The 26,061-nt window shown below is 33.1% G+C and overlaps 1 protein-coding gene and 1 long non-coding RNA gene across 3 annotated transcripts in view; both read right to left on the reverse strand.

Annotated features, from left to right (window-relative positions):
• Positions 1-26,061, reverse strand: part of LOC138123483 (uncharacterized) — a 154,270-nt gene that overhangs the window by 12,385 nt on the left and 115,824 nt on the right. The gene's annotated exons all lie outside the window — the stretch shown is intronic.
• The window catches only part of LOC138123305 (uncharacterized), a 58,129-nt gene that overhangs the window by 7,284 nt on the left and 24,784 nt on the right, over positions 1-26,061 (reverse strand). For both annotated transcript variants that reach the window (XM_069037946.1, XM_069037949.1), the window contains exon 2: positions 16,172-16,398. In XM_069037946.1, the coding sequence (XP_068894047.1) occupies positions 16,172-16,398 (227 nt within the window). The remainder of the gene's footprint in view (positions 1-16,171; positions 16,399-26,061) is intronic.

Here is a 26,061-nt window from a genome sequence, read left to right on the forward strand (position 1 = left end):
AAACACATCTAATCTAAAATTTTACAAATTCCATATCCTGCGACTTTCGTCAAATTAAGAGGTTTTGTATTCAATGTTACCAGCGCCCTAGCCAGAGATATGTAGTGCTCTAATTATAAACCTTTTTGATAGCCTGGCACTCACATTACATATAAAATAAATTTAGTCAAAAATGTCACTTTTTAACGTGGTCCTAACTTAATTTTTGCCATCGCTCTTCTAAGACATACTTCACAATGAACAAATACAATTCCCAAATTTAAATTGATTGCTTTCGTGGTAGGTTAGGTTGATTTCAATTATGGTTACATTACGTGACGGAAACGGCAACATCGGAGCTTGAACGTATTTCGAGTTGAACCATAATTTGAGTATAAATGCCTCTGAAATCCGTTTTCTATAGGCAATATCATCAGTCTAGGCAGTTACGTCATCATTTGGTGAACAGTAATTTCACCTTCACAAAATTAAAGAAGCTAATATTTGCCAATAAAGTAAATTATAAAAGCTTCAATTATGTTGGCACAATCAAAAGAGTTGCCATGTATATTTTTCATTTTCAATTTTGCAACAACGGGTTGTTCCAGGGTGATGACGTAAGTGCCTTACCTATATCCATAATTTTTTAATCTAATTAAATTACACAACATTGTTCAAATTTGAATGTCGGAACCATGGCCTCCTAGATCGAAAGAGACAATGTCTCTTATAAGGCCAGTCGCATTAGTTAGTTTCAGGCCTTTTTTGTGTTTTTAAGAGGGAATGCGTTTAGATTACAGTGGTACCAAAATCATTCAAATTTTCATTGTCACCAACAGATTCATTTTTAATCACACCGTATTTCTATTTATAGTCTTTTTTTTAATCAGCTGTCAAAGCGTTATCAAGTTGGTATGAAGAATTGAAAGTATCGCGCGTTCAAATGAAATCCCGGGCTGAGTAGGCGTTGGAAAAAGTAAACCGTTTAGAACAGCGTAAAGTTCGAATTTCCCGCCGTTTAACACGAATGACATTTGTTTATAATAGTTTAATATTGTATGTATTGACATAACTGAACATGTCTGTTTTCAGCAAAGGGTGACCTTAAATAATTGCTTCGAGAATAGGAATCGTTAAGTTATTCTCTCTCTAAATGTAAAAATATAAGTACGAGTATAATAAATATACATAGCAACGAAACAACAAAATATAACACAGACATCTAACACAAAAATTAATAAATATTTAAAGCTCTCCGTTGCTATGAGAAATCTTTGGTGTTTAGAAAAAAATTCGATTTTACCACTTATAATTTCAGCAAGGGGAATAGACCGCAATCTCTTTTTAAAAATTAAAAAATACTAGATTTAGGTAACACATTGGTATTTGAAATTCAAAAAGGTATATTAATATACTCGTAAGGAAGTCCCTTAACATTGACACAGAACATAATAAAACACAACAAAGTCAAAATGAGGAGGCGAGACGCTGGTAACTATGTTGAATAGCACTGCACTATTACTTGATAGTAATATCCGTAATAGTGTATGTACTCCCACAAAATTGCCGTGCCGCCGGGTGGAGGAGGGTTAAATTAACCATTTCTATATCAACGATTAATTCGGGAAAGGTATCGGGTGTTTTTTTAAATTGCTCCTCGTAGCAGGCGTTGAAGAGTCGATTGTGAACGCACCACTCGTGTAAAACGTAAGATTTAAACAGCTGATCCGTGATCCGTAACCTGTATAGTGCGTTCACAATCGACTCTTCAACGCATGCTATATACAAGTATGCGATTATGTAAGGAACCGGGCCCGTCCTGCTTAAATGGGTTAAGCTAGAACCCTGAAATTTTAATTAGGCTTAGGACTCATTGAAAGCTACTTTTCAAATATTTTTAAATATTTTTTTATCCATAAGTTTTCAAAATACAAAGGCAACTTGATTTTTTTTAAATGGGAACATGGGTTAAATCGGGCATTCTTAAAAGCTTATTTTTAAAATTCAATGATACAGGGTGGTCCCGATATAACCTGCCAAAAGAAATCCTGTAATAGGTGACGATGAGTAGACTTCATATACAAAAATTGTTTCTAATAAAAGTTTTTTTGTTCGACACTGTCAGAATTTAAGACTTTTCTCCTATGTGAACGGATTTTAATAAATGTTCTTGTCAAAACGAAACGTCAAGCTAATTTTAAAGATTTTAAGCGAACAAAAAAACATTGTATTCAACTCGTTTGTGTGTCAATTGGGCTTTTTTGGCACTCGTGGGCCTTTAAAACGCTCGTTTCACTCGCTTTTTAAACTGGCCCACTCGTGCCAAAAAACCCCAATTTACACAAGAACTCGTCAAATAAACCACTATTATTGTTTTCGAGATAAAAATAATTCAAAATTTGGTCAAAATTTGCTGTACGCTAATGAGTTAATCGGGTTTAAAAAGGTAATTCTGGTTGCTTGGCTGTAATTTCTTCAGTACCTATGACATCTGTCCAGTTTAATTTTAAATTTGCGAATTCTACAAAAAGTTATGAAATTCACAAAACAAGAATAGGACGCCGATTTGCATTTACTCTATGGCGAAGCACACGTGGTAATTCAAGAGCGGCAAGGCGACTATACGGTGAGCGTTTTCCTGAAGGAGTCCTTCCGTCCCGTTCTACTTTTGTGGAGGTACATCTGTGTTTATGTGAGACTTTTTGGCTGATTCCGATGGTGTTCCCGATCCTTAGATTTCATCCCTTTGGATTTTTATTTTTGGGGCCACACGAAAGATTTGGTATACGAAGTTGAAATAGACTAGTGGAACGGCCCGTGCTTACGCACAGAGTAGTAAAATACATTAATCAAAACGAAAAAGGAGCCACTTTTAGGAAGGTGAATTTTTTATGAATTCTTTTTTTTACTGGAACAATTTATCTATTGTAATCTGTTTGTGATGCTTCCAGGAAAAAAAATTAAATGCAATTCGTTACCTGTATGTTATGGGTATTGAGGAAATTTTGCCGTACTTTGGCTACGTGTGGACGGGCATTATCCTGCTACGTAATGAGTTCTGGACCCATATTCTCTGCAAACTGTATCACATGTAGTTCTAAAACATCGTCTATGTACCTCCGAGCAGTCATAGACCCCTCACGAATTACCACCAGCTCCGTGCGTCCATTCAAAATTATCCCACCCCAACTCCTCCTCCTTGGACTCTCCTCCAAATGCAATCTTTTCTTCTAGGATACCGGCACAATAACACAATAAAGAAGTGGCTCTTTCTTCGTTTTGAGTAGTGTATTAAAGTTCTACGCTCATTTTCGATATCTCTTTCGTCTTGGCTTCTTTATTCCCGCCTACGTCTTTGTCGTTCTCTATTTGTTGCTCTTTGTCGCTCAAGTGCGTCTAAATTATCCATTATTGTAATACTGTTCTTATTAAATTAATGACAGGTTTTACTGCCAAAAGGGACGTGTCATAGCAACACGAAACGGACACCTATTTGCATTATACGAGTAGTACAGGGTCATTATAAATGATTGTCCCATCGTAGGTGGCTGTGCGCAATGCTTTAGGTGCGCCGCTACGCCCACTAGTTGTTACAAACATTTATAATGACCCCGTATTAAAGATACAGAAGACCAACTCCGGAAACGCATAACAGACACCAGATTCGTAATAACTAATAACCCAGAAATTCTGAGGTCTGTTTATGAAAATCGGTGCAGGCGGCGGCGAACTCATTTGTGTATAAATGGGAAGGCACATAATAGTAGAACTTTTATTATAAAATAATTTTTCTAATCTAGTTTACAGTTACCTTTTATTAGTTATTATTCTTAGTTAAAGTTGAAAGTACGAATATGTAAAATGTAAATAATTTATTCAATACATTATTTTGACTGTTTAATCACAATTAAGACGATACCCTTATTAAGTACACAGTTCTTCCACAATTTTGCACACACAAGCTCTACGTTCATTTACACATTGAGGAACACCACTTTCTTTATTATTCATTTATCATTTACCTCAGGCTACAAAATCAGCTTTTGTACCTAAATAACCTGGTGAATTAACACACACACACACAATGTACAGCGTTTTCAATAAATGTCATTAATTTAATTCGATTTGTCAGATTTGTCACAAACGATTCAAATATGTTGCTTAGATACTGTCATCCTTACAAACACCAACAATTACCTATTAATTCCTGACTAGGTACTATGCCGGCCAAAAAATTTTGGCCGTCATTGTCTGTCAATTAAAAAAAAAAAAAAACCGTACTTTATTGTCATCATGATTACCGTCTTGATTATGAACGTTATTTTTTGGGTGGTAAATCTCAAAACTCAAAATTATTTTGTCATTTCTACTACACAGAACGTTTACCTCAGGTTATCTATGTACGATTGCTCTAATTTTGTTTATTCATGTCGGATTTTTGGAATATCTGAGCTTGAGACAGTTTAAATTGATTGTCAAAATGACAAGAATCGAAAGTGGGGTTACGGTTCGTAAAGGTTTATTTCACGGCCTCCTAGATTCATAAGAGACTCGTCTCTTTGTTTTATAGGGTGCGCCACAATACGGGGCTTATGTGTTGTACTGGTTTCCTGCCTTGCAGGAAATTATTGTTTTATAGACGTGTTTTCAACATTTTTCAACAGTTTTAACGCACACATACATCTGACACTTTTTCTAAATCTCAAATCAAAAACATTTTTTATGAACGGTAAATTTAATTTCAACAATTTTCTTTTTTATTATTATTTTTTATTTGTCTGTGAGTGCAAGTTACAAAAATTTACAATGACAGCAAGTTCTAATTTTTAAATACAGCTGGTTGCAAAAAAATCAGGAAATGTCAAATCAAAATGACAACGTTTTTTCCATTTTTTTGATAGTGTGAAAATGGTTTCTTAAAAATAGGTTAGGATCATTTGAAGTTACGTCAGTTTATAAATAAATAGGTTAGATTTCATTTTGGTAACAGATTCAGAAGAAAACTTTAAAGAACTTAAATTCACCAAGCAGACCTTGTAGGAATAAAAGCAGAATAACAACAATAGAAATAACGAAGAACAGTACCTAGTACCAACGAAGGTACTATAAATACAATTATTTTTATTCATTTAAAGAACACAACAACTTAATACTTAATTGCAGCCCTGTTCTTCTCTATCACGGAATTTAATCGTCTAGGCATGGACGAAATTAAGTGCTGACAAAATTCTGGCCTCAAATTGTGCCATTCTACATTTATGGTATTTATAAGGTCCTGCCTGTTTTGGGGACGAATATTTCTTCGCCGCATACTATTCATCATTATGCGCCATATATTTTCTATTGGGTTGATATCTGGGCTTCTAGAAGGCCACGGCAAGACATTAATATCGTTATCTCTGAACCAGTTTTGTGCTATTGCTGACGTATGTATAGGACAATTGTCCTGTTGAAATATAAAATGGTCCGGAAAGGCTTGGGCAACAAATGGTAGCATAATTTGTTCAAGAATGTTGACATAAACGTTTGCATTCAGTCTTTGCTCCACAACACACAACACTCCTGGACCTCGGACACTGATACAACCCCAAACATTAACAGAAAAACGGTTAGGATTGACCTGCTGCGTAAAGCTTTCTTCGAAACGTGTATTTCTTGGTCTATATACTTGTACTCTGCCGTCTTTATATGATTTAAACGTTGTTTCATCAGAGAATACTACTGCATTTCAGAAATTTTCTTCTTGTAGGAACTCAAGAGCAAATCCTACTCTTTGCTCTTTATGAAGATTCGTCAGAAATGGCTTCTTAACTGCCCAATAGTTGCCCAATTCAGATGAACGAATTCGACGACATGCAGTGCTTCGAGAAGCTGGAAAATTAGTTTGATGGACTGCTTCTACAGCATTTGAAATAGGCCTTTCTCTTAAAAAGTTTAATAATTCCTCATCTTGCTGTTCATTTGAGGCTTTAGGGTGACCTGAACCTGCTTTTCGTCTTAGACTTCTCTCAATTTCCCATTTATTTTTAATTCTATAAATACTGCTTTTTTCCACAACAAATTCTGCCGCTAAATTGATAATTGGTCTACCGTTTTCTAGGTGATAAACTACCCTAGCTTTATCTATGTCGCTTAAGTGAGGCATTTCAAAAGTCAATCTGAATTTTATGACAATGATGTAAAAATAATTTTATGACATTTTTGATAGGTGTTGTCAACTCAATTAATTGTCAAGTTGAACCAAATTTACATTTGGAAAATTTTCATTTCCCGATTTTTTTGAAACCAGCTGTAAGTGTCTCACTCACATTTTACCACGAACAGGACAATGAATTAGTGGGTTTCCCGAAAGTATGAGGCCAAGATATTCTTCAAAACAAAATTTATATTTTCCTTTGGAATGCTTGGTAGAATTTCTACTATTATTGAAATTATTGTAAATTGTATAGTTTGCGAAGGAGAAATTGGAATTTTAGCTTCTTCACTTGCAACGGGTTTAGGGTAGATTATAAAGATTATAGAGCAAAACACAGTTGAAACTTGTCTGGTTAAAAGCCAACAACTTAACCTGAAAATGTGACATTCTTAATTTGCCGAACAAAGCGGCACATTCAAAATTTGACAAGTTTCCATGGCTGGCTGGACCAGACAATCATTTATAGAGACCCTGTATAAATGGAAGAAAAGAAAAGGAAGAATTTTTCGGAAAATTTTCAAATGACAACATCGGAAAGCAAATTTAATTCCACACATCAGAAGGATTCCGGATAGATTTGTGGCAACTGGAAGTGTTGAACCTTGGTAAAAGCGTAGGAAGACCGCCAGTGAATGAAGAACTTGTCGAAGATTTACGGCAGCGAATAAAACAAAACTCAAAAAATTCCTCAGGAAGTTATCACTTCAGGCTGATGTACTATGTACTATGGCGGACAATAAATTTAGGCCAGCAAATTTCTGACATTTCAAAAGTCAATGCAAGCGACCATTTATTGTCATTATGACTGATGTGTCAGTTTGTCAAACTGAAGGTTTTCAAGCTGTTTGGCGTTTCCTTCGCCTTTTTCGTAACTTACGGATCATGACGCACTAGCACAACTGATTTGTAGTAGCACTTCTCTCTGGTGCACGCTTCTTTTCACAATTTTAATTTTGATTATCGCTGTCACGATGACAAGAATGACAAAAATCGAAAATGGGGTTAGTTGAACATAATGCCAGCTTCACATTTTGATGTCAACTCAATGACAGGCCGGCCTAAATTTATTGTCCGCCATAGTACTTGTCAGAAAATTGTTAGAAAAAACCTGAACTTCTATCCATACAAAATTACAACACTTCAAGAACTTCGACCAGATGATTCTGAGAGCCGCTTAGAATACTGCAATTGGTTTTTAAACAATTTGAACGTTGACAGGTTCGTAATTATGATCTGAATTAAACAATTTTAATATTCACTTTGCTTGCAGATTATTAGACATCAGTTTTTTTTTTCACAAAACTAGACTAATTGGAGTTCAGAAAAACCACATGGATTTGTAGAAACCCGATTGGAGTATGGATTGCTGCCTCAGGAAGGCGTTTAATTGCTTTTATTGTAAAAATAAAAGAACCTGTCATTAATAAAGTTACATAATCTCTGTTTTTCTATTTGGTACCACAATATGCTACAAAGCGGCAAAAATCAAATGTATTCGAGTTCCACAGGACTCTTGATATAGGGAGATAAAGATAGGAAACGTCCATAAGCAACCTATAGAAAAAGTCGACTAGCTTTTATATAGTTAACATTTAAAACGCATGTGGCGTTCTAGGCGACTTCGTGAGAAGAACGCGGAAAATTTGAAAACAAGTATTTGTATTTTTATTTGCTGCATATTTATCATTGTTATTTCATAAAAATAACAGGTACATATATTTTGCTTGATAAATGAATGGAAGTAAATGAATGGAAGTAAGTATGTACTGAAACGTAAAATAATATTGTCAATTATGTATTATAATTAGAGTAGGCGTAGGCGACATTCTAATTCTGTTAACAGTGTAAAGTAATTTTTGTAGGTAACCAATTATTGTCCGGAGTTACACAGGTTACATAGTAAGCTTTTTCCCAATTTCATATTGTCATATTCCTTGGAGGGGGAATAGGGAGAATGCACTACAAAAATTAAAAATATTTTCTAACCTAATTTTATTTCGTTAAAATGTCAGACGTTTCTTGTGTCATTTTCTACGCTGGAAAAATGTTGCAAACAATTGAATTTCCATAGGTTGCTCTAAATATAAATTTATTTGAAGGCCCGTTATAAGTAAGTTAAAAAATCCCACATCAGGGTTATCAAATTTGCTCGTGTAACACGAATTGCTAACGCAATGTGAATGAACCACGACTCATCTTCCTTATGCACGGCCTGGACACTGTTATTTTGGTAAACACCACAGAACACTTGTAAACAAACACGAACACGTGAAACACACGAGGCTGATCTGTCAAGTGACACTTGCTGTCGATAATAATAATACCCTACAATTTCTGCTGATCTTCTTTAGTGCACATTTGAGTCGATAGATCACGCCACAATCTCTTTGGTTCATGACCAACTTCATTAAACTATGTTATGGCCATCCCAAATGTCGAAAAAAAGTAAACCAAATGACAAGTCGATAATGGAGATGATGGCGATATCTAGTGAAATTTAGAATAACCACACATTTAAAAAGTTAAATATCAGGTTATGTTAGGTATATGCCATTTGATTGTTAAAAACTGTCAGTTTATACTTTTATGACACTATGGCAGGAACATGAAAAAATTACTTACCTTAAGAGTTTCAAGGTAAGTCAATTACTAATTTATTAAATTAACTTATTAGCAATAAATTGTGGTGAACTTTCAGATTAGCGCCTTTAATCTTTTTTCTAACACTAATATCTTATACTGTTTCCATGGTGCATTTGAGCTCACACCTTATGTTTCCCATAAAATACGCTTTCCTCTATAAGACACGTCGTCAATAGCAACGTATCTTATAGAGTCATAAAATACGCTCACACACATCATTCAAGTAACATTTTATTTATCATTTTTACAGTAATTATCACAAAAGTGAAAAGTACAATTATTGAATTGGAATTGCCATATTAGCTTCGTGCTCTTGTTCATAACATCTTCTTCTTTAACTTCTGCTGTTTCATCCAATGCAAGTGCCCGGCCATCGAAAATGGCAATCTTTACATTTTCTTCAAATGATTCTTGCCGTAGTGTGAATTAACTTTTAATGAAGTTCTACACGCTTACCCCATATGAAGAAAAGCCAAAATGACATCTTCCGTTACCTCCGTGATGCTTTTTTTTATTGTTCCGGCCTTGAAACGAAACATACACCTTTTCGTATGCACTTTTAGACTTCATTGGTAACAAATTGCCCCTTTTTTCTTATTTCTTCTGGAACGTTTTGGCACATTTCAACGATGAAAATTGTTTTTTTCCAAATTTGTTGATATTATTACCATAGTACCCACGGCAACCTCCGCATTTTGTGTATTGTGACGCCCCTCGAATAATTTTTGAATTTATTAAAATTTCTGATAAGATGTTAGTGTTAGAAAAAATCTTGAAGACAACGCGTGTTTTATAGTTTAAAAATCTCGATCTATTAAATCCTCGCTCCCTGCGGTCGCTCTGATTTAAACTACGATCTCGATTTTTAAATCGTCTATAAAACCCTTGTTGTCTTAATAGCTATAAGTCAACGCGTGGTGTGTCATTTTGTCCGTTTTTACTAATAAAACTGCATTGTAGAAAGAATTTATAACTCTCCTACGATGAAGGAGAAAAGCGTCGTCTTGAAGCACTATTGCGGGAAGTGAGCAAGTGAGTGAAAATGAAAATTCAATATTTCGCAAAAAACAAGACTCTGCATGAGGTGTCTCAAACACCCCACGTGTCTACTAACGTTAAGAAAGTCCACGCGCCTAGTTAAAGGTTAAAGCACGTCTTTCTGAATAATAATAATAATAATTGATAGTCACGTTGGGAAAAAATGTATTATGATTAAAAACATTATAAATATTATCAAACTAAAAGAAAGAAACTGTTTAACAATTAAAAATAAAAGAACAAAAATGGTAATAAAGCTACAAAAATAAGAAAATATTTATACCTTCAACACCTTTCTTAGTGACTTAGTGCTAGGATCTTTTTAACTAAATCTGTTCTCTCTAGGCAAATATTATCTAAAACTGGGTTCACAATTGTCTTAACCATAAAACTACACACTTCCCTTTTGTGATTGGAAAATTCAAAAATCGGATTTTGTATTAGGGAAGTCTTTTCATATTTTAGATGTGGCAGAATCTTAAGGGTAATGTCTGATATTTGCTTTACCAGTGCCACAAAGTTGCCATTGGGATACGTTAATCCAGACGACGCTTTTCTCCTTCATCGTAGGACAGTTATAAATTCTTTCTGCAATGCAGTTTTATTAGTAAAAACAGACAAAATAACACACTACGCGATCACTTAAAGATTAAAGGCGCTAATCTGAAAGTTCACCACAATTTATAGCGTATGGGTCTTTTGCTAATAGAGAGTTTTTGCAAACCGTTTGATTATGCCCGTTAAACTTTAACGACAACGTCATTTTATGTCGTAGAGATGATGTCGTACGTTTTTAAAAAGAGTTTTTGCAAAACGTTTTAACCTATCGGTAAACGTTAACTTATTTAAAAATAAATAAATAATAGATAAAATAAATAAATTTAAATATTGTTAACAATAGTTCGGTATTTGGGCGATAAACCGTAAAACACAGATTCTCAAAACAAGTAGTTTTAATCTCGGGAGCAGCTGATACAGATCTCGACTCTTAGGTGGTAGATTCGTATCTTTTTTTTTCCGCGCGGTACTTCGTCCTCCTCCCGTCGCCGGCTGTCGGATTCCCCGAGTACCGCCGTGGACGCCCACGCGGTGCTGACGTGCGTTCGTGGAGTCCCACGGGGTTCCACCGGTTAACAACATCAATCACTGCTATGTCCAGATGGAATTATTATAATTAATAATTCATTATATTAATTATTATTATAAGCAGTTTTGTAAATGGCCAACGAATCAAAATTTATGGAGATAGCGCCTATCCTTTGAGAAATCATTAATGTTATAAATCTAATCTTGGAACCTTTACTAGATGACAGTTTTTCGAAAATTAAATTTCTAATTCTTATACGTTATTCGATTAACGTACGTACGACAACGAACTAGAAAAGACGTAATACGTCTTTGGTTTAACGTTTACGACAACGACAAATTTTTCTGCAGCCTAGCGACGAGAGAATAACGTATGTTAAATTCGATAAAACGGTTTGCAAAAATTCTCTATTAAGTTAATTTAATAAATTAGTAATTGACTTACCTTGAAACGTACGTAATTTTTTCATGTTCCTGCCATAGTGTCATAAAAGTATAAACTGACAGTTTTTAATAATAATAATAATAATAATCGTTTATTTGCCCAACAGAATCAAATTCCAATTACAATGAAATGGCATATAACATAACCTGATATTTAACTATTTAAATGTGTGGTTATTCTAAATTTGACTAGATATCGCCACTTCATCTCCATCATCGACTTGTCATTTGGTTTACTTTTTTTCGACATTTGGGATGGCCATAACCATGGATTTATTAGTACTGGATACGGCAATACCCTATAAACGTATGTCGTCTTTGAAAAAACATATCACACACTTCGGTACCTTCCCCCATTTCATTCTAACCTGTATTAAAATATGTTTCTCTCTGTTATTACAATACGTGATGTTTCGCAAATGTCAATTTTGAAGTTTGAAATTAATTCAAAAGTCTGAACCTGTGGTCTGAACTGTCATAAAACTTGATGTTTTAATTTCTAACATTATTCCTGCATTCGTAATTGCAATAATGAAAACCTGCAGAATTTATTCTACTCCTTATAGTTCTTCAAGACAAGACTTATCTTTTCACTGGTATGTAGGTACCTAAAATAGACGATTCTTTACAAATACCCAAGACCTGGGTGAAAAAATGATTTCAGTTTTCCAAAAGAAACCTTCTTAAGGCTGTTGCCTAGTGGTTGGCCAAGCAATGGTAAAGCGCGCTAAACGGATTCTAATTATTTTTCCACAGTTTTATGTTTGAAGCTATGGTGACTATATTTTTTGTTAAACATTAACGTATTTCACGGGGCTACTGTCTCAGTTTTTTGAAAAATCGCTTCATTCTTTTTAAAAAAATTAATAACGTTTTTCAGTAATTCTCCTTATTTTTGCTCAATTTTTCATTTAGAGACTATTTAAAAAGTGCATTGGATTCAGAAGAACGTATCTCATTGGGCTACTGTCTCAGTTTTTGGAAAAACAAATTAGATTGGAAGCAAAAAAATAAACAAAAGCCTCAACAAAACGCGTAAAATTCGGTTATTAGGCAGTCCACTATACTTCTCAACTACCTGCAGCCCCTGGAGGTCGTAAACTCGGGTTGACATAATCACTACTTAACGCCCGCAATGCAACTTTTGTTGGGAAGATACTTGCACTGGGCTCACGGGAACACCCTCGGGGCAGGCCCGGCGTGCCGCGATGGTCAACTTATGAATCCCATTTTTAAAATATACCTGAAAGGAGATCATAACCTTTTTATCTTTTTAACAAAGTAAACCAATCACTAATTCTAATAATAGCGAGTAATTAGAATACCTAATACCTACATATAACACTTTTTTTAATCGAGCACCAATTATACAGGTGTCAAAAAAAAAAGACGAGTCCATAGCTCCCTTATTTATCGGACGATTTTAATTATCTATACACCAAATTAATTTGTTGTGAGTAGGCTACAAAATGGCCTACTAAATTCACGTAAAGCCCTAACGACTTCAAGGTTAAACTGTCAAATATTTTTTGTCTTTTTCACTTTTCAATATCAGATTGGATGTATAAAAATAAAACAGCCTGTTAGGTGTTGCTTAGTGACACTTTCCGGCTCTGATATTGTTATTATAACTTACTTACCGGACTCAAATTGATGATGCAATTTAACATCTACCGGATAGTATGAAATAAAAATTTAAACTATGTACCGGGTGTCCCATCACTTATGACAAGCACGAAAATGACTTTAAAACTAAATTATATTTATATGAAAGTATTATACCGGGTGTCCACTCTCAAAGTCGAACATAGGCAATTAACACTGTGTATTCAGTTTATAGATATTATGCCATTATGTATTTCGATACATCAATAAAATAAAGAATTCAGTTATAATATTAAAGTAATTAACAGTTTAAGCAGTTTTTTTTTTAATTCTTTGAAAAAATTACAATGCAGTTCCTACCTTAAATCAAATCAATTTAATAATAAATCAAAATAATTTGCTGAATTAAAATTTCCCTTTATTTCCAATGTTATTAAAAATTCCAGCCCAGGTATGAATTTTTTGAGGATACTGAGTTCTAGTAGGAAACTCGAGGGTTTTCTTGAGCCCAATATCGCATGTTTTGAACATTTGATTCGTTATTTAGTGTAAAAGTAGATTCGTCTGTGAAGCAAATTGTCGACAGAAAGCGACGATCATGAGCACGCTTCTGTATTTCATAACATTTATTTATTTTCGGAATTCTGAATAGGATGAATGTAAAAAACCATGCAAAATTTTAAAAAGGGTTTGTATAGGTATCTTCACAATACCTAAATTTTCCTACAACACCTAATGCCCCCGTTAATCTCAATTTCGCAGAAGAACATTGTAGTGGCAACAAAGGTAGAGCCTATAAAACTTAAATATTTAATTTCTCTTTCATAACTTACTTACCTATTTTTAAAAATTGTTAGAAAATAAAACGACGGCTACTCAATCAGTAGATTCGAGATATAATGCAGATGTAACAGTAGAGCATTTTAGTAGCCCTCGAAAAGCAAAACGACATGTAAATATGATCCAACAATATGTTGACGAGCAAGGGGAAATACACTACGAATGTAAGAAAACTGCGAAAGCTCTAAATAAAAACAAGATAAGAAGTAAACTAAACAAAGTTGTATTATTTAATAATGAATAAATATTAGAATCTGTTACGACTAATATTTATTTTGGTGTTTTTTTGTAAGTTTCATGGATACTTGTGAGTTTGAATTTACGCACAAATTAAAGTTAAGTGGTTCACAAAAGTATGGTTGTTGAAGGCAGACAACCCTCTTCACCTTTGAATTTCCTTTTGTGAAATCTTTACCAACAGCATTGTCAGTGTTTCACTTTAGAGTGAAAAATACCTGGCTTTAGACGAATTAGTTATTCTTAATATGTTCAAGTTCTAAAACAATAATACTTGATAGAGTTAACGGTTCAAATACTCTCGAACTATGCAAACTTCAGAGAAACAGATTAGAATAAAGATGACACGAATGACAGGAGAGTAATAAATAATTGATTGATTGAGAATTTAAACCAATCAGTTTCGGGGGACTCTCTAAAGGATAGTGCTAATACCCAGATAATGTGTTGAGAGCGACAGAAATAGATGGTACGTCTTGTTCAACTATGATAGCTGTACACCGTATCCAGTACTAATCAATCCATGGCCATAACATACTTTAATGAAGTTGGTCATGTTTGGTTGCTGCGTTTCCTATCTTTATGTCCCTAGTCTTTGGTACACCTCTTAAAATCCTACAAAAGTGGGCGCGCTTTATTAGAAACGTCAAATTGTGTAAATTTATTGAAAATACTCTAAAAATGGATTACAATGGCAGAAATCTCAATATTGTTGAAAAAGGAAACAATTTTTGCCTACGGAGAGTGTCGTAAGAGCTTCAATGACACAGTTCATTTTCTCCTGGAACACTATCCAAATGTACGCTTTATAAAATTCAGGTAAGGTTCAGAGAGTCGTCAATTTATTTGAAGACACAGGAAGCGTACGTGAACTAAATTACCTTGCTAAAATAGCCCGGTCGTGTTTTAGTCCTTTATGGAAGAATTAAAGCATCCAGTATAATAAATTACGTCCAGATGTTGTCTTTAACTTTGTAAGTTTTGTAAGATAAACGTCAAATATGTCACCTGCGTTTGTGCGAACAGGGGTGACCAAAATTCGGCGATAGTGCGCGTTTGTTTCATACGCGTCTACGTTTTTGCATCAGCAGCCACGTGTACCTAACATAGTTTTTTTCCTTTTTCTTGCAAACCAGACGTCTTTCAAGGACGAGTTTTTCCTTACAACAATTTTATTGACGATTAATTTTTTGATATAAATCTTAAGTTATTCAACCTTTTAAAACGGCATGTGAAAATTACGTTTATAAAAACTTGGGTTATTGCATTAATGGCATTTTACTCTTCACCGTCCAAAATATCTGCTTTTTAAATTTCACAAAAATTCGTTGGAAAATAACCGAGATATTAGACTCGAAAGTCTTAGCTGAGACACACTCTATACATACATAATTGGTGCGATTCTGTTTTAAGATTTACCAATATTGCTATATAACAATGTTGCAGTATGTAGTTGCTATGATATGAAGCTGTTGATTGGTTGGATCTATGCAAAATCAATATTGTTCAATAACAATCTTGCTAAATTTTGAAACAGAATCGCACTAATTGGGTGATTCAAAATGATTGTGGATAAATATGGCGATTATGTACGAAAATTTATGTGGCAACTGTGTGGAGAGGATAGAATTGACATTTATTTGACAGTTCATAGTCGCGCCATTTTCAAGATTGTCAAGTCAACGTGCAATGGTATAAAAAAAATCAAATGTACGCATATGAAATGTCATACAAATGTCAAGTCTACCTCACCCACATAAATTTTCTTACGTAGTTGCCATACTTATTCACAATCATTTTGAATCCCCCAATATAACTTAATTAAAAATTCAAGTAAGGAAGCTATGAAGTATTGAAATTACGACATTCAATCTCTAACTATTTAATAATTATTCTTGTTACTATTTTTATTACCTTAATTTTTTCTTTATATTTTTTTACTCTTCTCTTAAAATAGAGATATACCTAACGAACTATACTTTGTTCAAATAAAACTTTGTAAAGCATTTTTTATAGTTTCATTACAAAGCAATCAGGTGAAAATGTGTGTTTTTTGGTACCTAAATCAGAATAAATTTTACAGTCTTCAGTGGATCAACTTACCTGTGTTGGTGGTTTGCAAAAATTAACGTACGGTACAGACTGAGGTTTCATAATTTCCCTATATAGAGCTGCGGGATTTACTTGGCCTTCTGATGTGTTAAGTGAATCATAATCTTGATATAATCGCTCCAACTGGCGTACTTGTTCTTGCATATCCACAAGATTCTTTTGAGTTACATTTATGTCTTCCTTTAATTTCGTTAATTTTTCTGCTTTTTCCTTAGCAACTAAAATCGTAATAAAAATTATTCCAAATGGGTACTGTATATTTGAAGAAATAACTAGTTGAGGTATTTTGTAATTTGGGTGACCCAAAATTCGCGGAACAACTCAATGAGACAATGTCAACTCATGTTAGAAAATGATGAGAAAAATAATAAAAATAGTAGTTTATTTAACGAGTTTGTGTGTAAATTGGGATTTTTTTGGCATGAGTAGGCCAGTTTAAAACGCGAGTGAAACGAGTGTTTTAAAGGCCCACGAGTGCCAAAAAAGGCACAATTTACACACGAACGAGTTGAATACAACGTTTTTTGTTCGACGAGCCCCTTAAAGGCTCCAAATCGCTTAAAATCTTTAAAATTAGCTTGACGTTTCGTTTTGATAAGTTGTGACATTTATCAAAATCCGTTCACGCAGGAGAAAAAAAGGAACAAAAAAGCTTTTAAATTTTTGTTGAATTGTTTGTTAAAAGTAATGAAGTCTAATTTTGGTATAACTAAAAATTATTTGTTTGATTAATATAAAATTATGATTTTCCGAAAAAAATTCAAAATCTAAAATATGGCTGGCTATCTATAGGAGAAAATAAGTTAGAGGGTAAAGTAGCAAAAACAACATTACAGATCCTTGTAATGACATTATCTATAGAAGGATTATTGTTCTTCTTTGCAATTTTTAACATAACACGTACTAGTCATCTTCAAAATGTATGAGTTTTCTGCAACCCGCGCAACTGCCACATAAATGTTAGGCAAACACAGAACAGATTTGCTATTACTGCTGAATAACTTGCCCTTACTTATAATGTTGCATATAGGAATCAACGCTTTACATGGTGATGCTCCGTCTATTCTATTTCCTACGTCACTGCCATGCACACAGCCTATTGAAAAATACAGACTTTTGATGTTTATTATACAGTGCCTTTTTTTTAACGCTGGCCATAGGGATTTACATGCTAAAAAGTTAAGGTCTGTTAATGAGCTTTTCAGTAGGAATGTTTAAGTGAAATTTGGTAGGATATTGGATTAGTATTTTATAAATCAATTTAAGTTTATTTTATACTACAGAATAAAATAATTACGGAATTCATAAAAAAAAGTCCTTTTAATTTATTTCATTATTTCTTGCCCAGGTTTTATAATCGTTAAGACAGTTACAAAATATTCGACAAAATTTTTTTGATCGTCTTAATTAGTGAATTTTCTTCCATAGGCTGCAAGACAGTTTGAACAATTTATGAAATGGAAATTCAAAAATAATTAAAATATGTAGTTAATTATTAATGTCATCGGAGACCGACTTATTCCTTTTTGAGAGGATTTCCCTTGCCATTCAACGTGGAAACGCTGCAAGCATTCGGGGCACTTTTCCAGATTCCGCATTATTATCGGAAATTTTCGCATTGTAAATTAAAAATGTTATTTTATGTTAAATTTTAATAAATAAATTTCGTTTTGTCTTTTATTAAATATGTAGTTTAATATTGTTGAAGTAGAATTTTATTTATTTTGATGTAATTATGATTTCCTATGTTTTATGTTTATGAAATAAAACTGCACATTTTTCAAACTCTATCCTGTTCAATCATTTCTTTATTTGAAAAGGTGTCCATTGAAAATGATTACTGTTTGACGTTTGTTTAGTTTACATTACGTCAGCCTACTTGGCAAGCTACGTAGTAAATTATTTTAATAAACCTATTTTATTTTTTAGTAACACAATATTGTTTCTTTTCGTCACAGATACAGATTGTGAAAAACAACTCATATCTCCCTTGGGATTTGTCAAATTTTTTCGCCCTCCACATTGTTGACAACAAACTCATGAGAACGAAACTATAGCAACCACATATTCACGCAAACTTCCCTGCTAAATATTTTTAATAAAATTTTAACTTTTAAGTACAGAGACTAAAAAATAAAATATTGTATGCACCACGGGAGATATTCATGTTTTTCCCCTCGGTTGACTTATAATTCCTCGGGCCAAAGGCCCTCGGATTATAACCACGTCAACCTCAGGGAAAAATCATGTTCGTATCTCCCTTAATGCATAAATATCTATTTGCTCTAATTCCGTGATTATTTTGTTTTGTACGATTCACTAATTAAGACGATCAAAAAAATTTTGTCGAATATTTTGTAATTGTCTAACGATTATAAAATCTTCTGGGCAAGAAATAATGAAATAAATTAAAAGGACTTTTTTTTTTGAATTCCGTAATTATTTTATTCTGTAGTATAAAATAAACTTAAATTGATTTATAAAATGCTAATCTTTCACTTAAAAATTCCTACTGAAAAGCTCATTAACAGACCCTAAACTTTTTAGCATGTAAATCCCTATGGCCAGCGTTAAAAAAAAGGCACTGTAGATATATTATTATAATAGGGGCTATTCTGTATCGAGCACGTTAAAAGTAGCAGGTACACAGCCACACTCAAAATACAAAATGACAAATGCAATTTTTTTACAGTCTAACAACTTGTCAAATTACTTGGGCAACAATTGCTCCAGCTGACAGGTTGGACAAAATAACTAGATTTAATTAGTTTTATCATTAAAATGTTTCCCTCAAAATTATTATTTCTACAAAAATTTTCAAAAAAAATGTTTTTTTATTTATCTATTTATTTATTTATTTTTATAAACAATGTTTAGGAAAATATTGATTTTAAAAATAATTAAAAAAAAAATATACATACACTTGATTTCAAAAAAATAGCGTACACCTAATACAACGTGATCAAGAATGACTGAGTCTGTTGGTAGCAATGAAAATTTGAATGATTTTAATACCACTGTAATCTAAACGCATTTTCGGTTGTCAGCTTTGACAGAGTTGACAGGAGAATTTGACGTTTACCATCAAAGGGTCATTTTTGTAATAGCATAAACCATGGCCTCCTTGATCGAAACAGACAAAGTCTCTTATAAGACCAGCCGCATTAGCTAGTTTCAGGCCTTTTTCGTGTTTTTAAGGGGGCAGCACTATAAGGGATCTGGAGGGTTGCCTATCTTCAATAATATAACCTCAAATAATTGGCAGCGTAAGGTTAGATTGGTGAGAATCTATAAATTTTGGGATTCTGATATGAGAACGATAAAATCATCATTTTTTTTAATTACAATAGATAAGCCAGTTATCAAAAATTATTTATTGAACAATAATAATGTAACAATAATATGATTATGTAATTCTAAATTATACGCATCACATAAAGTCGACAAACATATATCACAATTTACACCTTCTTTCAATTTCAAAATTAAATAGCCACATAGGAAAGCTGTGGCTGCTGATCCTATTTCCACATAATTGTTATTAAATGTAAGTATATCTAAACGCTTGTAATTTTTCTAACTTTTCAATAACGTTGTCGGGTAATACTACGATAATTTCATTAGGCTGAGCACTTTGAATTTCTATTAATTTTGCATTACTAATGTATTCTAGACCAGATTATAGATTAGATGTATTCACACTCTTCATCAATCCATTCTTTAAAATTAGTCGAACTGCATGCTCAGCTGCTCTACAATCTGTGAGGTCATTGCTACCTCCTCGGAGTCTAATATTTGAAAATAAAGCTTCAACTGCATCCGAACTAAAAGATCTTGTCAAAACATAAAAAAAGTTAAGATCGTGGATTAAATATTTCACGCAAAGATATGTGCTTCTTGCTGTGAATATTAGTGCTTCAGCGGTTTCCTTTGTTAAACCATTCATATTTGCTCCTGCTGAAGTTGTTTGAATATCGTTAATAAATTTTGGAAAATCTTCATTTAACCAAATAAGTCTCGCGTCATGAACGTCGGTATATGGGGCCGTGTTCGGATCTCTTTTATGAATATACTGTGTTCTATTGCTCACATCATGAATTTGGAAGTATTTACACATGTTTTCCATAAATTTTATTGTTGCAATACTGTCCTTAAGATTAGGAAATTCTTCGTCATAATTATCATGCTCGTGATGGTGAGCAAGATATCGAAGCGATGCAGTAACAGCCGGTGAAATCAGGATAAACCTTCATTTTTTCTAAATTGGACGGGTATAAATGTTTTCTTGTTAAAAATCGAACTGGTTTAATAATTAAATTTTCTTGCATATCTAATAAAGTTTTCAAATAATTTGCTGAGATGATGCCATCAGACGAAGCCATATCATGATCCAAAAATATACTTCTTGCTTTTTTTATTGCTTGACAATAATCGAAACTGAAGAAGAAATGTAGGCCAGGACTGTACGGGTGTGGAATTACATTCTGAAGTGTTCCATTTCCAAAGTGTTTAAACAAAGCTACATGACTTTTGTGATTGTCTCCAACTATTCTGATCACTTTAAATCCACATTCCGCTAGTAACAAAACATCTAATGTAAGCTGATAAAAAATTTTGCCATTCAAATCTTTATGAAAATGATAACTTACAGGTATAATAAATTTTGTTTAAAGTCCATGAATAACAAAACAAAGAAGTTGATTGGGAGCAACAGGGTAACGTCCAATTGTTTCCGATTTAATTGTATCTAAACCATATATTCGATCTTCAGATTTGGAATAGTATAGAGCTTTCCGAACTGCCATATCGTCAACAATCAACGAGCAAATTCGTTCTGGGGCATTCAAAGTTTTAATTTCACACATAAGTCGATTTTTAATCAACTTTTCATTATCTTATATATTATATTTTTTTAAGGTTGTTTTGCAAGGTAATTTTAACAGAACATTTCTAGGAAACTCATATCCTTTTGAAGAACAAAATCTCCATGCTATACATTGGCGGATTGTCATTTCGGACCATATGGTTTTTTTTTAAATTATAATTGTTAATTTGGTCTAACAAAAATATTGCCTTGGGATTCATGTTAGACGCATCTTTTTTAATCTGGTGTAAGCTTCGATACTAATATTTTTTTCTTTCTCCAAATCTAATTCAATTTTTAGATTATGATTATGATTTCGTATACCTACGTTTTAATTGTTGCTCCAAACATTGCTTTGTATAAAGCAAATCTTTTAATTTTGCTGACGTAATATTGGTTTGTATATTCTTATCTAAAAATTTTTGTGGATTGAGTAAATTTAGAAGATCTGAACCAGTATAAAAATTTGGATCTTGGTCTGAAAACTACAAAAATATTACTAAACTAATTTTTGAAAATTCACTTTTAACAAACATTAAATAAGGAAGGAATTGCTCCCTTGCCTAGTCTACGCTGTTTTATTTTTGGTACAAAACTATCTGCAGTAAAATGTTGACTACATATAACTGCAGAGTCCGTTAAATTCATACTAGCTGACCCGGTGAACTTCGTATCACCTACAATCGCTGTTCGTTAGTCTCGTTAAAACTCAAAAACGGCTTCACCGATTTGAATATATTTTTTTTGTAACATTTTGATTAACCACAATCAATCCTAATCAACCTTCCAACTTCAATTCATTGAGATCAATAGTACTGGCTATATCCTATATCTTATACGGTTTGAATTTCGTTCGGTTATTAAATGAAACTTGTTTACAATTCCAATGAATTTGATGTCTTTTATGAACATGAAATATAAATACAATTGGTGCCACTGTGATCTAAACGCATTTCTGATTTCCGGTTGTTAGCTTTGACAGAGTTGACAGGCGAATTTGACGTTTACGTGGTATCATTCTTTCCAAATTAGAAGAAGAGTGGTCGATCGGATGTTATATTATAACATCGCAAAGAGCTGACTCGACTCGACTGTCTTGTCCAAATTTTAATACCTAATTTGTTTGTGATCGTTTTGTGAATTTGTGAAAAGCTATTGGAAATGTGTAAACAAAGTAAAAATGTGGAATTTTACATGGGAGATGAATTCTATCGGCAGTATTGTACACTGCTGAAATGCTGGAAATGTGTGATGTGCCTCGAATGTGATCGAGTTGGAACCATGCGGTTTTGTTCCAGAATTTAAGTCACAATTTAATTAAATCAGAATTTCATGTCCAAACTAATTATTTATTTTCTTCCATTAAATATGAAATCACAATTAATCTCAAGCAGTTTTCTTGGGTGATTCAAAATGATTATGAATAAGTATTGCAACTAAGTACGAAAATGTATGTGGCAACTGTGTGAATGGGATATAGTTGACATTTGTATGACATTTTATAAATCATAAGCGTGCATTTGATTTTTTAAATTTCATTACACATTGATTTGACAACTTTCAAAATTGCGCGACTATGAACTGTCAAAAAAAAAGTCAACTCTGTCCAGTGACGTGGGAAATAGAATAGACGGAGCATCACCATGTAAAGCGTTGATTCCTATATGCAACGTTATAAGTTAGGGCAAGTTATGCAGCAATAATAGCAAATCTGTTCTGTATTTGCCTAACATTTGGGTGTCAGTTGCGCGGGTTGCAGAGGTATCGTATCTGTTGTTTTTATATTAACAAAAAGGACCTATTTGTTTGCTTTCATATAATTATAAAACTCATACTTTTTGAAGATGACTAGCACGTGTTTTGTTAAAATAGCAAAAAAGAACAATAACCCTTCTATAGATAATGTCATTACAAGGATCTGTAATGTTGTTTTTGCTACTTTACCCTGTAACTTATTTTCTCCTATAGATAGCCATATTTTAGATTTTGAATTTTTTTCGGAAAATCATAATTTTATATTAATCAAACAAATAATTGTTAGTTATACCAAAATTAGACTTCATTACTTTAACAAACAATTTAACAAAAATTTAAAAGGTAAGTTTGTAAGACAGCTTTTTTGTTCGACACTGTCAGAATTTGAGAATTTTCTCCTGCGTGAACGGATTTTGATAAATATCACAACTTGTCAAAACGAAACGTCAAGGTAATTTTAAAGATTTTAAGCGATATGGAGCCTTTAAGGGGCTCGTCGAACAAAAAACGTTGTAGTCAACTCGTTCGTGTGTAAATCCGGCCTTTTTTGGCACTCATGGGCCTTTAAAACGCTCGTTTCACTCGCCTTTTAAACTGGCCCACTCAGGCCAAAAAAATCCCAATTTACACACAAACTCGTTAAATAAACTACTATTTAACAAAGGTTGTACTTTTTAAACATCGATAAATTAATTTGGCTTTTGTCCGTTTTTATTTAATGTATCTTTTTATTGTATTTTGTTATCCCCATCATTATAAAACTTTCACAACAGCAACCAGCAATACAATCGGTGGGAATCAAAGCGGTGTATCTTACGCTCCGTCTATTCTATTTCCCACGTCACTGACTCTGTCCCACCCACACAGTTGCCACATAAATTTTTGTACATAGTTGCCAGATTTATCCACAATTATTTTGAATCACCCAATATATACATTTCAATTTCGATTGCAAGATCGATGTTCAAGCAAGCAATCCGATTGGTTTGATTCCCAATTTCACAATCAGCTGTCACATGACATTTGTGCATGTAGGCAAATAAATTGGAGTAGAAATAAAACAACTACTACTATGGCGGACAATAAATTTAGGCCGGCCTGTCATTGGCTTGACATCAAAATGTGAAGCTGGCATTATGTTCAACTAACCCCATTTTCGATTTTTGTCATTCTTGTCATCGTGACAGCGATAATCAAAATTAAAATTGTAAAAAGAAGCGTGCACCAGAGAGAAGTGCTACGACAAATCAGTTATGCTAGTGCGTCATGATCTGTAAGTTACGAAAAGGGAGAAGGAAACGCCAAACAGCTTGAAAACCTTCAGTTTGACAAACAGACACATCAGTCATAATGACAATATGTAAATGGTCGCTTGTCGGACAGATCGCGTAACAACACAAAAGTAAAAGCAAATGTAATTTTATTTTAATTTACTGCATTGCGTTTTTCCAGATTTTTCTTCAAATCTTCCAGGATTTTTTTCAATTGAAAACAAAAAAAAGCATGAAGCAAATATGTAGCTCCTATTGTCAGTTATGATCGTGAGTGCATACAAAAATTATAATTTTTTAAATTTGTCCGAATTTTCCGACTTTCCTTTGTAATTCTCCCAAAATTTTTTTCCGAAAACTTATCCAAAACCCAAACAAACAAAACCAAAAAAGAATTACGCATAGCCATCGTTCGAATGGTCTTGAGTTCATACAAAAAAGCACTTTCAGTTTTCCCCGAATTATTTTAATTTAATTTTTCCAGATTTTTCTCCAAATCTTCCAGATTTTTTTTCTATTAAAAACTTTCAATTAAGTTAGTTCCATCCCGGGGCATATCGAACAAAAAAAAGAATTAATCAAATATGTCGTTCCTATCGTCAGTTATGATCGAGAATGCATACAAAAATTATAATTTTTGCAGTTTGTCCGAATTTTTCGACTTTCCTTTCTAATTGTCCCGATTTTTTTTTCCTGAAAACCTTTTCACGACTATAACGAACAAAACAAAAAAAAATAATTATGCATACCTATCCATCACAACAAAGCACTTTCAGTTTTTCCCCAATTTTCCGGGTAACTTTTCCAGTTTTTCTTTACATAAAAACCTCATACGGATTATTACAAACATTAAAAAAAAAATTAGCTAAATCGTTCCAGCCATTCCCACAAAAAAAGCACTTTCAGTTTTTCCCGAATTTTCCAATTTTCCGGGCAACTTTTCCGATTTTTTTTTCTTTTTAAACCACCCCTGAAGTAAGCGAACAAAAGAAAAAAATTATTATTCAAATCGGTCGAGCCGTTTTTGAGTTTTAGCGAGACTAACGAACGGCGATTCATTTTTATATACCGGGTGTAGAATTGGTTTACGAGACATAGGATTTTACATGTAAAAATAAAGAGTTTCAATTATTGGCTCCCCTAACAATTTCATGGCAAAATAGTTAAAATGAAAGTTAGAGAGAATTAAAATTACTGTCTAATTTCAATCTTAGTTTTATTCTAACATCTTGTGGTACTGAAAGAAAGGCAAGAAAAGAGTTAACACAAAAATACTAAACAGTACTTCTAGGCATGAAATTCTGTTTCTTTCTTTAAATGGTATTATGGAGGATCTTCTTTAAGAAATTTCCAAGCAACATTTGCTTCAGGTTTCCCAGACCGACCAAATTCAGCCATAGAAACAATTCGAAGAATTGGAACATTTCATGGAAGATACCTTTTCATTCGTCCTGTAGTCCTGTACGAGTTAATTTGAAGGGCAGATCAAAAGAAAATTAAATAATAGTGAAACCACCCGACAAATAATTTTAGAAGTAAAATTTCATTGCTAGTACTGCTTTTTAGTATTTTTGTCTTAACTTCTTTCTTGCTTTTCTTTCAGTACCACAAGATGTTAGAAAAAAACAAAGAGTGGAATTAGACAGTACTTTTAATTCTCTCTAACTTTCATTTTAACTATTTTGCCATAAAATTATTAGGGGAGCCAATAATTGGATCTCTTTATTTTTACATGTAAAATCCTATGTCTCGTAAACCAATTCTACACCCGGTATATAGATAGATAGATTACCTACATACCAGTGTTCTCTAGTAAAAATTTTGTCCAGAATAAATTTAAATTTGCGTCTGCAGGCATAGAATGAAAGGAAACATTATCATCGGGATTACTTGAATTACACGATTTTATGCAGCACTTTCTTACGTATGGCATTTTGTAAAAATAAATTGACAAATATTTTTGATTTTTCAAAATTAGCCGCCTATCGTAA

This window comes from Tenebrio molitor, chromosome 1, assembly GCF_963966145.1.
Source record: "Tenebrio molitor chromosome 1, icTenMoli1.1, whole genome shotgun sequence".
In the NCBI taxonomy this organism is placed as follows: domain Eukaryota; kingdom Metazoa; phylum Arthropoda; class Insecta; order Coleoptera; family Tenebrionidae; genus Tenebrio; species Tenebrio molitor.